Below are 18,331 nucleotides of genomic sequence, written 5' to 3'. Positions count from 1 at the left end.
CTTGTATGTTCCACTCATATTCTCTGATACTCACTATTACTTTTCATACATTGTTGAAGGTTATCAATGCAATAGAGCAAGACTACAGGTTGCCCCCCCCTATGGATTGTCCCAGTGCACTGCATCAGTTGATGCTGGACTGCTGGCAGAAAGACCGGAACAACCGACCTAAATTCAGCCAGATTGTCAGCACCTTGGACAAGATGATCCGCAACCCCAACAGCCTCAAGGCCATGACACCACTGTCATCAAGGTAAAGCACTAAGGACCTTCATCGCTCACAATGTGAATGGCCTTTACAAATCACCCTTGTCATGGTATTGTTATGTTCTTATTTTATAATTTTTCTGTTTTTCAGTGTTCACTTACCTCTGCTTGATCGAAACAATCCAGACTTCTCGTCTTTCAGCACAGTGGATGAGTGGCTGGTTGCCATTAAGATGGGCCAGTACAAGGAGAATTTTGTCAACGAAGGATTCACCAGCTTTGATTTGGTGTCTCAAATGACCACTGAGTAAGTTAGATAAATTTGAATACCCCACACTGTGATGATCATTGTTAGTTACCTAATGCAAATGCCAGAGGTCAAAGAGCCTATTCAGACCTGGTATTAACATCCATCCTGAGAGGTCCGACCATGTGTGCTCAGATCTCACTTCCCAGCTCTATGTGCAAATTAACTTTGTACATCATTTCTGTTAATGAAGACAAATCTGTATACCAAGTGTACAGATTTGACTCACTCTGAGTGAGTGAGTGAGAAAGAGAGTGTGTGAGAGAGAGAAAAGGGGCAGAGTCAGGAGTTAAAGTGCTTCGATCATTTTAAAATCATAAAAATGACCACAATAAAAATCAACCAATGGAAGTAAAAATACTTCGGTATATTATGAGACTGTAGTGGGTCAGATTATGTCAGATGCATTTGCATCTACTTAGAGTGTTGCCACATGCGCCCCAGGCCACCTCCAAATGTGGTCTGTGTGATGTGATCTAAAGTCACAATGAAGACACATTTGGGTGCATTCACATCTATACTTAGAGCTGTCCACCTGTGATCAGATCACTCTGAATGGATGTTAATACCAGGTCTGAACAGGTCCTTAAGTCATAGAACATCGAAACACATTATTAGTGGTAAAAATAATGAGAAGAAGAAGAAATGCAATGGTGACCTGTTCAATGTGCACTCCGCCTATCACCCAAAGTCAGCTGAGATTGGCTCCAGCTCCCTCAATCCAGAAGGGATAAGCGTAGATAAAGTATAGATGGATAGTAAATGGTCTGTATTTATATAGCGCTTTTCTAGTCTTGATGACTACTCAAAGCACTTTACAGTACAGACAGGTTATTGACATTCACCCATTCACACACATAATCATACAGTGCCTCTATGAGCAGCACAGCAAAGGGAAATTCTGGGTTCAGTATCATGCATACCCCTGCCACCAGTCCCATTCTCATACAACAATTCAATCAACCCCTTTTCTGCATCCAGAAAAAGGAGGTCTTATGCTGTTTTATAATGAGGTGGAACTCTATTTTCTCTTCAGGGACATCCTCAGAGTGGGAGTGACATTAGCTGGGCACCAGAAAAAGATCCTCAACAGCATCCAGGCCATGAGGGCCCAGATGAACCAGATCACTTCTGTGGAAGTGTGACTCCACAAGTTCTCTGTTTAGTGTGACATAAGCATCACCCACCAAACCTGCATTCTCCTGCAACCTCTGAGGAGGGCTGATGACCTGCACATGGACTGTGGCTTCAATCAAACCTCATCTTCATCCTCGCTCACTCCTATCAACAGAAGGTTCCTCAGTTTGCATAACAGCACAGATGTTTAATAGTTTTCTTTTAGCTGTTAGATGTTCAGGTAAAAGTTATTTGGGGGGGTTTGATGTTGTAGTTCACCATAACCACAGCCATCCAGACCCAGTCTTTAAACTGTCATGTCAACTACTTTGTCCATGTCTGTTTAATGGGATACCTTTATTCTGTTTAATGGTAACACAGCACACTTGGATTCACCCAACATCAAACACTCAGTGGTAAATCAATAACATTGGCCTTGCACTTTGCTCATTGTTGATAATGAATGAACGTCAAACATAACACACTAGAATTCCACAAAAGGAATAGTGTTAAATGCAAGCGGGTAATACCAATTGTTTTCACTGCAACACATTTTATTTACAAATGTCACATTTTGGTGGCTCTTAATTCTGTCAGGGATATTGGTCTGGTGGCCTCCATAGAGAGGGTCCCCTCGATGTAAATATAAAGTATTTACATATAAATGGCCCCTTCTAGGGTAAAGAAAACAACAATTCACATAATTTGATGAAACACACTAGCGAAAACATCATGAGGACTATTTTATATTAAATTTCTGCCAATAGATCCCATTCACCTAAATCTTACACACTGAACCTTTAAGTACCAAAATCCATGTCATGTAGTTTACATCTCCTCTCTCATACTTCTCAGAAGCTGGGCAGTTTGTGTTGCCCAGTGCAGGTAACACATTTTAGCCTATTAAGACATTGTAAAACCCACCAGTAAATCCAAATAGATATTGTCACTAAGTTGTGAAATGAGCCAAACAGATTCAGACCGAAGTACTCGAGCTGAAGTTGATATAGAGCTATAGACTAGGGCCTCTAGTCTTATACCAGTACAAATCCCTGGTTAATCTGATGGCATCACATGACTGTCCTCAGTGTTGCCTGGCAGGAGTGGTGGAGTCTGCTCTCTTGGAGACCTGACGACTTTACTCTGTGGTTAGACCATCCAGGTGGGCTGGTACAGTGCCAGTGTATGTGCTATTCCCAGCCACTAGAGCAAGACCAAAGAAGTGGGTGATCAGGAACTGGAGACAGCAAGCAAGGAGGAAGCAATATATTATTTTCCTTGACTCTTTTCAGAGCACTAACTCCAGTAGGTAGATATCATCCCTTCACTGTGAGTAAACACGGTTGCAGTCTATTAACTCAGATATGATAAACTGGTTTTCAGTCTAAGTGTTACTTAATTGATAAAAACCAGAAATTTAAAACTGCAAGAAGAAATGTCCATGATTAGAAGAAGAGGACCATTAACAATATTAGAAGCTGAACAGATTTTTGAAAAAGACAAAACAAAACCCTAGCAACAGTCCCAAATAGAGAACCAGCAGAAAGCCCAATCATGAATAAAAATATAGTAGACTTTAGGTACACACTTGCAGAAGCCAAAACCTTGGCAGCAGTCTCCTGCCCAGTAAAACTAAAAAATGTTGGATGGTGGAGCATGGCTAACAAAGGTGACATCTCCTGATGGCTTGTTTTAAGGCACAGTGTCTGAATATGGGATGTATGTGTTGGTCTGTGTATTGAGTGTTTTTATATTTTTACACTATTTTTATCACTTGTAGTTCCTTTATAATCACAGAGGACATGGAAATCTCACTTTCTCACCCAGTTATATCTCACCCATATGATATGGGACCTTTGATTTAAAAATGTATTACAGTTTCACAACAGATATAAAAGGACACTGTGACACTGCCTTTCGGCATATGGTGTAGTGTCATTGCTACTGGCTGAAGTATATGCTTACTCCTGTGAATAGTATGGATCCACAGGAAGTGCTGCACCCACACACTCATTAAACAGCATATTAGGTTTTTAACATTATTTTCAGGATCTGCAGTGGAGATGAAGGTAACAGAGCCACCTGACCTGTGATTGGATTGTCATTGTCCAACCAGTTTTAAAGTTTTCTGCTTTGTATCTGTACATAGATAGAGATTTGCTGTATAAAGGGCTCCTTAAAATGTTGCCAAATATTTCAATGCCTGTGCCAACAGAAGCTGCAGTTTTTTCTTTGAGTGAATCTGCTGAGACATCCGAGACAAATGAAAGAACCACAACTAGTAGCCACTATCAGCCTACAGACAAAAGGGCCTCTTTGATTTTGCAACTGATTGATAGTCTTACTTTTTACCACACATTTCAGTCGACTGATATGACTCAAATCCTAATGTTAATTAGACCGTATACTTTCTGGAGGTCATTGTGATTTCACTGTCCCATTTATTGTGAAACTGTGAGAAGTTATCTTAAAGTCTCAGTCAAGATTTGGATGAGAAAATATGTTATAATCAAAGCTGTTTTAATGTTGTAAATGTGCTTTGATGGTAAATGCAAGTGTTTCCAGGTTTCAAGACAAATTAGTACAGTATAAATACAGTTGTTACCTCATACAGATCAATATACATTGCTGTATTTTGGTGTACACTGCCCCCAAACAGTGTTTATTATAGTCTCATTACCACTCTGTGATGTATGAGCTGTGTTTGACTTAGTATCTTTACTGGTTTAAATACTGCCTGATCTTGGATCTTAAATACTGCTCGCCTCCTGCCCCAAAGTCCAAAGTATCCTCTTGGCCCAGTTGTTACAATGTTTGGAGGTTTACAGGTTCTACATAATTACGTTGCAGTGACTATCAATGCTATCACCAAAGATAAAACATGTCAGTTATCTGTATCTTACATAATGCTTCTTTGTGCATTTGTATCAGGTTTTGCTGATAAGAGACAAAACTGGCAAACAACCTGTATGTTAAATCACTCACTGCACGTTAGGGTTGAATGATTTCAACTTAATTGGCATTTGACGATATATGTAGTGAAACAAAGTGATACCGTCAGTGTGTGGGGGGGTGAGGGGGCAGACACTGGCAGACACACAGACACACATATAGACACACACACACCAACACCGACTCAACTGATGCTTCTGACCCTACAATCTAAAAGTGGATTTGTTTGAAATTACGCCACAATATCAACACTGATCACCAAATAATGATTGATACTTTTCTTAAATTAGTAAAATCTTTCATCACAGCTGCGCACATTTTTTCATCAATTGAGCCTGTGACTCCGCTCGCTGTGTTCCTCTCACTCTCGTGTTGACACACACACACACACACAAAAGGTGTGATTGGATACATGTGTATGTATGCCAACTGGGTAAAAAAAACAGAATTTGGAAACTTAGACAACATATGGGGAGCCAGAGGAGATGGTGGGGCAGGCTCAGTTTGAATGATAGAGACACAGAGAGGAGCAGTAAATTACTGACAGAGCTTGTAAAAACTGTAAAACAAAATACTTTTTTTAAAGTCCAAACATGTATGAAAAGACCCCAAGTGATCACAGTAAGCTGATCTGTCTGAAGCTTTTGACCCATATAAATGGTTGATCTCTATAATCCATGATCACTATATCCACTTTCCACTGAAATGTTTCTATGTTATAGTAGACAGTGTAATTATAGTGTGGAAGGATGCACCCCTCTGTCAGTGTCGAATGGCTGAACATCATGATTATTGTTAGCCATATTTGATAGATAATAACCTAATGCACGTTTAATAAAGTCAACAATAAAGCATAGCTCCTGGCATTTAGCTAATTTAGATAGTGTTTTTATTAAAGGGATAGTTCGCCCACAAATGAAAATTCAGTCAATATCCAGTCACCACTATGCCAATGGAGAGGTGGGTGAAGTGCTTGAGTCCGCAAAACAAGTTTCAGGGGTAAGAAGCATCGCAGCCAAATCCAATACAAATCCAGTAACTGGGGACCGATTCTTGAAATGTAAAAAAAAACAGGGCCTCCATACTGCTCCTGTTGTGTCATCCAAGTATCCTAACACCCCATTATTCAAAGTTGTCTAGAAACAAGGTAATTTACACCATGTTTTTAGCCTCAATGTCTGCTGTAATCCACACGCAAACCCAGCACTAAAGAGGAGAGCAGCAGACATTTAGGCAAAAAATTGTGTAAATGATGCCATTTCAATTTGAAATTTGAATGTCTGGGCTTACAGACACTATACCGTTATTCCACCCTAGGAGCAATATGGATATGGTTTTTTCTGTAATTTTTTTACGTTTGAAGAAGTGGTCACCATTTACTTCAACTGTATTTGATTTGGCTGCAATGCTGTTTACCCCTCAAACTCCAGAAGTGATTTATGGATTCAGATACATTGCCTACCCTCCATTGGCATAGTGCTGAGTAGATAATGAGTGAATTTTTCCTTTATGGGTGAACTATCCATTTATCTAACTTCCACAGCAACCTACAACTGCTCCTAGACCTCACTGATCTCAATTTTATGAATTTGTCTTAGTTTTTGTAAAAATGTCATAATTTGAAAATAATTCTCTCATATGTATGAAATATATTTTCTCAGTCTGAAAATAATAAGGGTTAAGGTTAAACATCAACCTGCTGTCATACAGCAGCTGTCCAGCATTTTAAAGAGCAACTTCAAACAGCACTGCTGCCATAAATGTTTCAACTGCGTTTGACAATGAACGTATCCATACAGTTGTTTGTGATCAGATGCACTCTGTTGTAGTAGTGACCATATCCAGCTGTGGTGTATCATTGCACAAATGTACTACTATATAGACCAGATTGTAGTTACTTTAAAAAAAAACAAGGAAGTGTAATGTTCTGCATGGACTCATTGTCATGGTTGGGCTGGCATGTGCATATATGCAAAAGGGACATTCTAAGACCCAGAGAAAATTGTTCAATTATTTACTTTGAGGTCTTCACAAGCAGAAATTACACCAGTTGTTGCTTCCTTTCACAATGACCAATGTTATGTTCAGATGCTTCTGTTGGCAGGATCCTATTGTTTGCCAGGAGCATTTTGAAACATGTTAAGTGCTGTGGTTAGGGAAGCTAAAACTGCTCAGACAGGGAGAGGATTAAGTTTAAGACTGCTGTATGGCTTCAGTTGGGGTTTGAATTTGGAATCTGCCTTGTAAGGAGTCATAATTCACACAGGCAGGTTAATGATATGAACTATCAATTAATGCTGTTGTTTTTCTGTTGAGGGCAGTTAAAAAAGGCGTAATTTCCTTCAAAATCAGTGTTCATCCCCCTGTGCTTCATTATAACATCATGAGATTTGGGTCCATTGACTGCTTTAATTAATTAATGATCCAGCTCAGATGTTGGGGGTAGGGAGGCTTAAGGGAACTTAATTTTTGAACTTCACAGTAACACCAAACTGTCAGAGCTCTATTTTCAGGTTTTTTAAATATTTGAATTTTGATAATGCTTTTTATAAATGTCATGAAGTCATGTGATGTCTTTTTTGGTATTGGGACATTTTGCATATGAAACCACTTCCTTCTACTGCACCAGCACAAATCACACATTTACCTATTCACTGTTTAGCATGAGTCCTTGCTGCCCTAAAAACCTTTGAACTTTGATTCTTGTTTGTAAATGATCAGAGTGTTGTCAATTTGTAAAGGGTAAAGCACTCCTGATTTTGTGATAGTCTCCAGTAGCACCCATCTAGATGGGCAATTTCTCCCAGCTGACAGCCGATGTTTTGAAATCTAATGCTATTTTAAAATCAGGAATCACACTTTTTGAGAGAGTACAACAAAAGCAGAACTCCCACTTGAAATTCAATGCAGGTTTTATGATTGTTTGTTTCATGCATTACTCATACTGGCCTAATAGCCAATAAGGAAGAGCAGGAAGCAGTGACAGGAGTGTTAATTCAGCCTTTCACTTTTACCTCACTCCTTTTCTTGTTACATACAAGAGCACAGTGATGTCATAAGCTGGAGTTTCCCATACTTGTATAATCGTGAGTGGTTCATCATTATGTCATGAATTATGTTATATGAATATATGTTATGATTCTGGACTGTACAAGACAAGTTGACATCAGACGAAGACTCTACCGCACACGGATGGTCAAACTTCCTGGACTCATGTGACGTGTAATTTTAATGACTGCAATCCTAAATATGTGCTTCCACATCTCTTTTCCAACTGATTATTTTTACACATCCTGCTTTTAACTTTGATATTAAATAGATGTCATTCAGTCAGATTTTCAATACCAGTCTGCACTATTTTATCACATTATTGTAACAATTGTCCTGTATGTTTTTCAACCACAAAATCGCTACTTACTGCACTGTCCATGTGCATGATATTGCACATGCCCATGCAGCACATTTAGACTGTGCAATAGCTATATCTGTTATTGGATCTTTGATTGAGACTTTCTGAGAAAATCACAGAGGGGTTTCAGTACTTTTTCTCTCAAATTCTTCAAAGCCAATCTCAACATGTAAGAATATAATCATCATACCATAGTGGAAAGGACACTTACATTTGTACTTTTAATTGAAATAAATAAAATGGAAAATGTTAGAAGCAACAATCAATTTAAACATTCTGTTAATGTGTGAGAGTAGCTGAAGGTGCCTTGAAAAAAATGTCTGAGCAGTGCTACAGTAGCTAGTTGTTGTATGTGATCTTTATTTCAGCCTGGGTGAATGTCTACCATCAATTAAGGCTTAACCAGTAACATAAAGAAATGAAGAATTTAAATACAAAGTTGCACATTCATCTTGGAACAGGTGCATATTTGTTTTATGTAAAAACACATTCACATTAAACAACTGCAAGAGCTGTGAAAATCTATGTAAAGTGATAATACCTGATTAGATCCTGTCAACAATTAGCAGTGATAGATAGAAGATACTGAAAGACACATTCACTCACAACAATGTTACAGTCATTCCACTTATTGTTTTGATTTTTATTATTTAATAACCATGTGAGTTTAGAGCCAAACTCAGTGCTTTATGCACAGGCTGTCACATCTATGTGTGTTCACAAACAGACGATTACCATAACATGATATATACTGAACATTACATTTTTATGTTTCAGTGTTTGTGCCATGCTCTGTCTAAAATGCTGGCTCATATTTGAACTACACAGTGGTAGCTTTTCTGTATTCACAAAGAGCTTGAGATATTGGATCTGATGCTCATTTCCCTTTTATGTTTCTTATGTGTGGGAAATTTTTCAAATTCTTGACAACAAAATGGGAAATGTGTTTATTTGTTTTCTTTCTCAGAGTGAACAAGAAAAGTGACAAAGAAAACAATAATAAATATGAATCTTATATCTGTGTGTAAAGTTCAGTGCTGGAGTTCAGAACATGGCCAGTCTAATTTCAAAAACACATCAAAACCTCTACAGCTCCCTTATGCGCATGTTGTATCTCATTTACCCTCCTTTGCAGAAAAGTAAAGTAGGGTTGCACACGCTGAAACAATTTCTTTATGAACAACACTTCCATCTGTCCAGTTTTTCTGTGCAGTGTCTCAGGTTTCCTTTGGTTTAAACCAAACCACCAAACCAGGTCTCTGTACAGACACAACAGTACAGTCATGATGGTGATTATCTTATATTAGGAATGTCAGTGTTGTCCCATATGTTGACCCTTAGGCAACAAGAAAAGGAAATGAAAGTATCTATCGTCTTTGTAAAGAAAAATTGCTGATATGATATCAAGATCTTACATACAATTTGGTAATTTATTTAAATTAAGCATTGGCCCCAAATGTTTGTATGAGCTTTATTATCAAAGTTAATAACCATAGTTTCACAAAAACAATAGCTGTAAGTCATTGCATGTAGCTGTTGTTCCTCTAGAAATAATTCCGACATTCAGCATGGAACTGTGTGTGAATTTCACAAAGGGGATACAAAATGTTAAGTAGGTGGCTGGATTGGTCAATGTTTTTATACACTCAATAAAAGAAAGAACATAAGCATATTTCTAAAACATTGAACTATTCCTTCAAGGCAATATTGGTACAATATTGGTACAAAAATACCACCGGTATATTAGGTGGTATTATCAAAAAAGATAATATTTGTACAACAAAAAACTACAATAAAATTGAAATCAATCCCCTATCGCACTTCTGTTCATCCTGAATCTCTCTGAGGTTTATGCATTTTCTTCACCTGTTTCACCACTTTTTGTTTTTTTGTTTTTTTGGGTGGGGAGGGGTATTCCTCACCCTAGTGGAGAGATAGGAGGATATTGCACCTTGTACAGATTGTTGAGCCTGATGAGGCAGATTGTGATTTGTGAATATGGGCTTTGCTGACAAAAAATTATTGAGCTGTTATTTTATTGTCTTTATTGTTGACGTTATTGTTAAGTCTACAATAACTGGCAAAATGTCTGCCAATTACCAGAAAAAAGCAATAAATACTGCAAACTCTTCCCTTTTGTCTGACCTGCGGTGACCCATAATATAATTCAACTTTGTGTAGACAAAAAGCAAATGAGACATGGAGGGTCAATGTTAGATTTCAGGGGGTCACCCTCAGCCAAACAACCTCTCTTCTCAGCCTTTACCACTGTGATATCACTTGGACTTTTGTTTTTATATGTTGAGTTTTTCTCTATAAATGTATATTTGATGGCATATATGTGAATTTGAATTATTTGTTATGCTGTAGTTGTGTTGAGTTATTTTGTAAAAAAAAAAGAAAAAGGAAAATTAGAAATAAATAAAGATAAGAAAGCACAGCAAACTGAATCTTCAATTTAGAAATATTGGCAAGAGACCATCTTGCGATATGATCACTTCAGTTATTGCATCACTATGCAATACTAGTGGGCCAAGATGAAGGCCACCTTTGAATATTGTCTCACCCTCACACCTGCTAGATTTTTTGCACCTTGAACCATTGTAAATCTGTCACAATGGCAAAATCTGTCCTCAAAACCACCAGCTATTAACACCCCACAATACAAGAGAAATATATATGTGTGTGTGTGTGTGTGTTTGTGTATTGTATTATATTCAGCAGGTCATTACAATCAAACACATTCTTTAAATATTTTCACAAATTGAGATTTTCAAGTAAACACTCAACACCAAAACCTATTAACTCACATTGTGGTTCTCAGACTGTGATAAAGGTTTTGAACACAAGAGAGACAAAGAGATGATGCCATCCTTTTATTGCCATGAAGCTGAAGACTTTGGATGGGAATCTCCTTTCATGGCCACTTCTCTGTCTGTCTCCTCCAGTATTCCGTGTGGAGGTTATATTTAACTCCCCTGTCCATTGTTCAAATTAGCACAAACATTTAAACCTAAGATCAGAGTCCAGGCCTGAACAACTCCATATGTCAATATTAACTCAAGGTCATAGCGCCTCCTAATGATTTGCCATGAAGCAGGAAGTTGTATTTAACTTCACTGTGCATTGTCAAATCAGCCACAAAATTCTGTCACATGATCGCAGTCCAGACCTGAACAGATCTATTAGTCTGTTTGTAGTGATAGCAGCCCTAGTTTTCATCATGAATTTTAATGACTCTGGACTCTTTAGTTTTGGACGTTTTGCCTCTGTAATGAAGAGTGTTTTCATTTTTTATGGATCTTCTTGTGTATCATATCTCCACTCTGCTGTTCCACTCTGCTGTTCCACCCTGCTGTTCCACCCTGCTGTTCCACTCTGCTGTTCCACTCTGCTGTTTCCTGTTTATTTAGTAGTTTCTGCTCCTTGTGTGTTTTCCACCATGACTTCCTGCCTTGATTAAATTCACCTGTTTTTCCTGTGCCACCTGCCTCCAGTTTGTCATCAGTTCAGTGTGTATATAAATCTTTGCGCTTCCCTTTGTCTTTGTTGGTTCGTTGTCATCTTATGTGGTTGTCTTACCACTCTGTCGTCATTTCATGGTCATCATTCCTGGTCTTCTTCATGCCGCCTCACGCCATCACCCTCTTTCCTTCACTTGTGTCACTTGAGTTCTTAGTGTTTCCCCAGTGTTTTCTATGTTTTTCAGTTCTGACTTTTTGAGTTCTTTTTCTAGTTTTCTTAGAGCTTTTCTGTTTGAGGATTTTTTGTCAGCCTTGCTTCTTGGTTTCCTGTACTTTTTCTGTTCATAGACTTTGCTTAATTAAAGGACACTTTTTGTTAAGTTTTTGCTTCTGCATTTTTGGGTCCCTTGGGTCCTTAAAACATGACAACTATTATGTTTGCAAAGACTCAATGATCACACCGTGTAGTTTGTCCGAACATCACAGTTTATGGCACCTGCCGTACTTCAGTGCTGAAACTCTTAAAGGCACAGAAACCTGTCACAAACACAACATAACATCAACAGGCCAAACAGGACACCCTATGCTGTTTTCAGACATAACAACTATACTCTCTTACATCTACTATCATACTCTCTCACACATTACTATACTCTCTTACATGTACCATCATACTTTCTGACACACATAATACTATACTTTTACATGTACCGTGTAGCAGCCAATAATGTAATAAGCACCAATAACGTAATAATTTTTCCATTTTTAATGTAATAAAAGCTGATAATGTAGTAACTTGCCAATAACGTCACAACATTCCTAACCCTAACCCTAACATTTTTGCCCATAATGTTATAAATTATTACATTATTAGTTATTACAGTTGGTTATTATTAGTTATATAATTGGTTATTATTACATTATTGGTTGTTTTTGGATTTTGTCTGATAACCTGCATTTATTAAGTTTTTTATTTGGAGTCCATGGTGGACAAGCTGAGCACCTCAGACACCAAGCAGCAAGCAGTGATCCTGGGGATGATTTCCCAGGAGGTGGGCGAGGAAAACCAAGTGAGGGAAATGAGATGATTGCAAGGCAGGGAAGAAAGGCAGGCCCTGAAATGACAGGAGAGTTAGTGATGAGTGACTCCCCTACCACGTCGCCTGGATTTTAATGAGACGACGGACAGTGTACGCAGGTGCCCCATCAATGAGCCGGGGGGGTGGTGGGGGTTTGGAGGAGGACTGAAGTGGACTCTCCTTGACAGGTTTGACCTTGGAAACATGGAATGTGGGGTTAATCCTCATGGAAGATGGAAGACGAAGATGGACAGCCACAGGATTAATTATTTTAGAGATCAGGAATGGGCCGACAAAACGGGGAGCGCAGAGCTGTCTCCATTTCATGATTCATGCGTTCTGCTTGACCATTGGATTGTGGGTGGAAACCAGACGACAAACTGACAGTAGCCCCCAGCATCCTGCAGAACTCGGACCAAAAGTGAGATGTGAATTGTGGTCCCCGGTCAGAGACCACATCAGATGGGAGACCATGCAGCCGGAACACTTGTTGCAACAAAATTTCAGCCATTTCCTTGGCGGTAGGTAATTTGGGTAATGGAATGAGCATGGCAGCTTTGGAAAAGCTATCAATAACAGTGAGTATAACTGTGTTACCATCTGAAGGTGGTAGGCTGGTGACAAAGTCCAAAGAAATGTGAGACCAGGGCCGGCGAGGAACTGGCAGAGGATGAAGGAGACCGGATGGAGCTTGGTGAGAGCTCTTTTGTTGAGAGCAGACACGGCAAGCAGCAACAAACTCCCTTGTGTCCCTTTCCATGCAAGACCACCAGAAGAGTTGTCGAAGCAGAGCTAAAGTGCGTCTCACCCCAGGATGGCAAGCCAGACGAGAAGAGTGCCCCCACTGGAGGACCTCAGAACGGAGACTGTCTGGAACATACAACCGGTTCTCTGGACAAGCACTAGGAGCAGGGTGTTCAGTGTGGGAGCGTTTTACCTTATTCTCGACCTCCCAGGTTACCGCCCCGATGACGCATGCAGGGGAGAGGATACCTTCAGGCTGGGATGGAGAATCCTCTGACTGGAACTGACGGGACAGAGCATCGGGCTTGACATTTTTGGAGCCTGGTCTGTAAGATAGAGAGAAGTCAAAATGGTTGAAGAAGAGAGCCCACCTAGCCTGACGAGAGTTCAGTCTCTTGGCTGATCGGATGTATTCCAGGTTTTTGTGGTCAGTCCAAACCACAAATGGTTGCTCTGCCCCCTCCAACCAATGTCTCCATTCCTCTAATGCAAGCTTTACTGCCAACAGCTCCCAATGTCATAATTCCTCTCTGCTGGATCTAGTTTTCGGGAGAAGAAAGCACATGGATGAACTTTATGGTCCTCAGCCGACCGCTGAGAAAGAACTGCCCCTACACCGGTGTCCGAGGCATCCACCTCCACGATAAACTGGCGAGCAGGATCTGCAAAAATGAGAATGGGAGCAGAGGTGAAGCGCGACTTCAACTCACTGAAAGCCGCTTCAGCCACGGAGGACCACCGGAAGGGCTTACTGAGGGAGGTGAGGGCGGTGAGGGGAGCTGCCACTGAACTGTAATTACGAATGAACCTTCGGTAAAAGTTAGCAAATCCCAGGAAGCGCTGAAGCTCCCTGCGTGTGGATGGAGCTGGCCAGTCAGCGACTGCCTTGGTCTTGGCCGGGTCCATCCGGATGTTGCCAGCGTTGATAATGAAACCTAGGAAGGATACTTCTGAAGCGTGAAACTCACACTTCTCTGCTTTAACAAAGAGCTGGTTCTCCAGGAGCCTATGGAGAACCTGGCGTACATGCATCACATGCTCCTGTCTGGACTAAGAAAAAATTCGAATGTCATCCAGATACACGAAAACAGACACGTTGAGTAGATCCCGCAGAACATCATTGACTAAACCCTGGAAGACTGCAGGGGCATTAGTGAGACCAAATGGCATGACCAAATACTCATAATGACCATTAGGAGTATTAAAGGTTGTCTTCCACTCATCACCCTCCCTGATTCTCACCAAATGATAAGCGTTGCGGAGGTCGAGTCTGGAGAAAATGGTAGCCCAAGAGGGTACCTGTCTTTGATGGTAATGTCATTAAGTCCCCTGAAGTCAATACAAGGTCGCAGGGTTTTATCCTTTTTGCCCAAAAAAAAAAATCCTGCTCCAGCGGGAGACGATGATGGACGTATGATCCCTGCTGCCAGGGAGTCATTGATGTATTTCTCCATTGTCTTTGTCTCAGGAACTGATAAGGAGAAGAGTCGCCCTCTACGGGGAGATGTACCTGGGAGGAGGTTAATGGCACAATCGTAAGGGCGATGTGGAGGCAAAGAGGTGGCCCAGGCCTTGTTAAAAACCTCCTTCAGATCCAGATAATCCTTAGGAACTTGTGACAGGTCTGGAAACTCAGAGGGTACAGTCAAACCAGAGGCAGGTGACAGGGCAGACTTCAAACAGATAGCGTGACAATGAGTACTCCACTGCAATATAGATCCCGAAGACCAGTCAATGTGTGGATTATGTCTCCTAAGCCAAGGAAATCCCAAAATGACTGGTTGTTGTGGAGCATTGATCAGGTGAAAGGAAAGAGTCTCAGTGTGATTACCTGAAATGGTCATTTGAAGGGGAGTAGAGCGATGTGTAATCCGGAAAAAGAGATGACCATCCAAGGCTGAGGCGTCGATAGGTTCCTCCAGAACCACCTGACCAAGACCCAGCTGGGAGGCAAGAGTCCTGTCCAACAGGCTTTCATCTGCGCCAGAGTCAATGAGGGCTGAGACAGTCTGATAATTCCCAGAACAGAACAGCTTGACCTGAACCAAAGACCGAGAGGGCATTTCAGAGTTCATAATCCAGCTCACCAGCGCCCTCGGGATGACTGGTGAGCCATGTCTTTTATTGGACAAGAAATGGCCGTCCTGGCCGCAGTACAGACACCTGTTCTCCTTTAGGCGGCGCTGTCGTTCTGCTGTAGACAGCCGTGTCCTGCCCAGCTGCATCGGCTCAGAAGCGTCACAAGGAGCGTTCGTGTGCTGCTCAGAAGGGCGCCCTGGAGGATGGGATGGCTGGTTGACCCGCGCAGGTGAAGCAGCGGACCGAACCCTCTCCCTCCGCCGCTCCCGCAGACGACCGTCTATGCGTATAGAGAGATAGACCAGTGCGTCCAAATCAACAGGAAGATCACGAGCCGCCAGCTCGTCTTTGATGTCGTCTGAGAGACCGTTGTAGAAAGAATCGAAGAGCGAGGCAGCGTTCCAGTTACTTTCAGCTGCTACAGTACGGAACTCGATTGAGTAATCGGACACGGACCTCCCTCCCTGTGTCAGGTTAAACAAACCCCGAGCGACCTCTCTTCCTGGTGTGACATGGTCGAAAACTTTCCGCAGCTCGTCGGAGAACAGTTTGACAGATGAGCAGATGGCGGATTGCTTCTCCCACTCTGCGGTTCCCCAATCTCTAGCTCTGCCAGTAAGCAGAGAGACGATATACGCCACCCTGGACCTCTCGGTGGGAAAGGCCGAAGGCTGGAGTTCAAAGATTAGGGAACACTGTATGAGGAACGGCCGGCAGGAACCCGGAGCTCCGGAATAAAGTTCTGGAGGAGGCAAACGAGCATCCGACATCGGAGGGGCCTGGACAGAAGGACTGACAGAGGATGCAGGATCCCGACTGCGTTCCGACAGAGAGAGCCTTTGGAGATGTTCCTGAATGCTGTCCATGCTCCTCTCATGACGAGCCGCCATCTCCTGCAGACCGCCTGAAATGGAGGTAAAGTGTTAGTCGTGTCGCTGAAGAGCGCTGGCCTGCGCTCTCAGCTCATTGCGCATTGAGTCCGCGTCGGCTGGGTTCTTAGTGGCCAGATTGTTCTGTCACGCACACTGGTGCTGGCTAGGGAGAACCCAAAAGCACGCCGACAGACATTCTTGGTTTGGGCAACGTGGTTTATTCACCGACAGGTCAAAACCAGGATATCAGTCCGTACAGCAAACAAATCCGAAGGGGCAGGCAAGAAGGGAATCCAAAATACAAGCGGGGTAGCAGTCAGGTCAGGAACAGGCAGGCAAGAAAACAGAGTACAACGCGGAATAGCTAGGCAAGAACACACTAGACAATCTGGCAGGGAGCGAGTGAAAATGACTGGTATTTATACTGAGGAACTAATGAGCAAATGGACTACAGGTGAGGAGGTGGGCGGGGAAAACCAAGTGAGGGAAATGAGATGATTGCAAGGCAGGGAAGAAAGGCAGGCCCTGAAATGACAGGAGAGTTAGTGATGAGACATGGAACCAAACAACAAAAACAAAAACAAACTAAGAGTTAGTGTAACTACGTTACAGTAATGGCGTATTTCAGAAAGAAATGGAGGGTAAATTTGCAAGTCGCCGTTGTTCGACTAGTTATAAAATGTATCCGTAATGTCTTTTTCAGGACCATTCTACATTTATCTTACCTAACTTTTCAAAAAATTAAGTAACAACACATTCTAAATTGGAAATTACACATTTGACCTCAGCCTTCTTTACAGATGTAAAGTTCATATTTAATAATGTGAAAAGCCAGTGGTCTCCACATATTTCAAAGTTGTAGCTGAAGTCAGCAGCTGAGCTAATGCTAAATAGTGTTGTGTAAAATGTTTTTAACACTGTGTTTTAATCTGCAGAACATGAAGAGACTTCAGAACAGATATGAGCTGCTACATCAATTGTGAGGAATAATGGCTCCTGGACTGTTTGTGTCTTTCCTTCATCAGCATCATTAAAGTCAAACTACACACTGTTAAACATTTTAAATGTAAGAGCAGCTTGTGTCTTTAGACTTTACTCTTACAGTAAACAGAAGACTGCATAAAGTGCTGTAAGATTTATATGAAATACTTCTTTCCTAGTGTGCTTTCTCAATTCATTTTTTCACAACATTTGTACTGTAAATTATACTCACTAAATATTATGCACTTAAGATTCATCTTCCTACAGTGAAGAAAGTTTACCTTGATCCACAACTGTATTTCATTTTTTGTTGGATTATAAATTAATGTAGTTGATGTGCAATAAAGTTATCTATGAAACTATTTTACTATTACATGATTCTAAGGAGCACATCTGGTAAAAAGCAATAACACGCACATTATTGTAATCATATAAAAACACTTGATGAACGTGTTGTTGAAATTTGAAATTAATCACAGGCCTTTTACATTTTGGGTTAAATCAGATCAGTCATTGATAGTTAAGATATGAGTTAATATTTCGATTATGTGTCTTATGTCAACATTTTATGACAATGAAAACATGAATTCACCAAAGTGTGCTGTTTGATTTATTATAAGGTAAAACCAGGCAAGTCATACTTTTAAAGTGTTAACAGCAGTTAACACTTACTCTTCCTATCACATTGGTAAACACTTACCTATGAGGGTTGTGACTGCTGAAGTTGACCAATTTACTAATTCTAGTTTAATAATTTTCAAATTATCTTTCATAAATGTTACTACCACCTCTTAAAATGCAGAAATTAAGTACAGGGTAGGAAACTGAATCTGAGAATATAGAGAATCAAACACAAAGTTCTGTTGGTCCATCAACTCAAAGGAAACTGAAAGTGGCTTATTAACATCATCATCACATCTCATTAAAGAATGAAGGATGTTGTTATCCAGTCTCTCTCCTCCACATCCTGAAGAATGGCACCAAATATTCTGCTCCATACATGAGGTCTCCCATCTGTTGACACCATGCAAAAGCATGTCAACAGATGGAAATAGAAAAATACTTTTAACCTGATTAACTTTAGAAAAACAGCAGTAATCACAGCAAAACACAGAAAGTTA

General features: G+C 40.7%; 1 protein-coding gene across 2 annotated transcripts in view; it reads left to right on the top strand.

The window, feature by feature from the left end:
* Positions 1–10,121, top strand: part of LOC109643917 (ephrin type-B receptor 2-like) — a 60,908-nt gene extending 50,787 nt beyond the window's left edge. For both annotated transcript variants that reach the window (XM_069526653.1, XM_069526652.1), the window contains exons 14-16: positions 60–253; positions 359–514; positions 1,551–10,121. In XM_069526653.1, coding sequence (XP_069382754.1) covers positions 60–253; positions 359–514; positions 1,551–1,659 — 459 coding nt within the window. In that variant the 3' untranslated portion in view covers positions 1,660–10,121. The remainder of the gene's footprint in view (positions 1–59; positions 254–358; positions 515–1,550) is intronic.
* Positions 10,122–18,331: the final 8,210 nt, after the last annotated feature.

Source organism: Paralichthys olivaceus, chromosome 6 (assembly GCF_024713975.1).
Source record: "Paralichthys olivaceus isolate ysfri-2021 chromosome 6, ASM2471397v2, whole genome shotgun sequence".
Classification (NCBI taxonomy): Eukaryota; Metazoa; Chordata; class Actinopteri; order Pleuronectiformes; family Paralichthyidae; genus Paralichthys; species Paralichthys olivaceus.
Note: the sequence above shows the minus strand (reverse complement) of the source record. Positions and strands in the feature narration are given on the sequence as shown.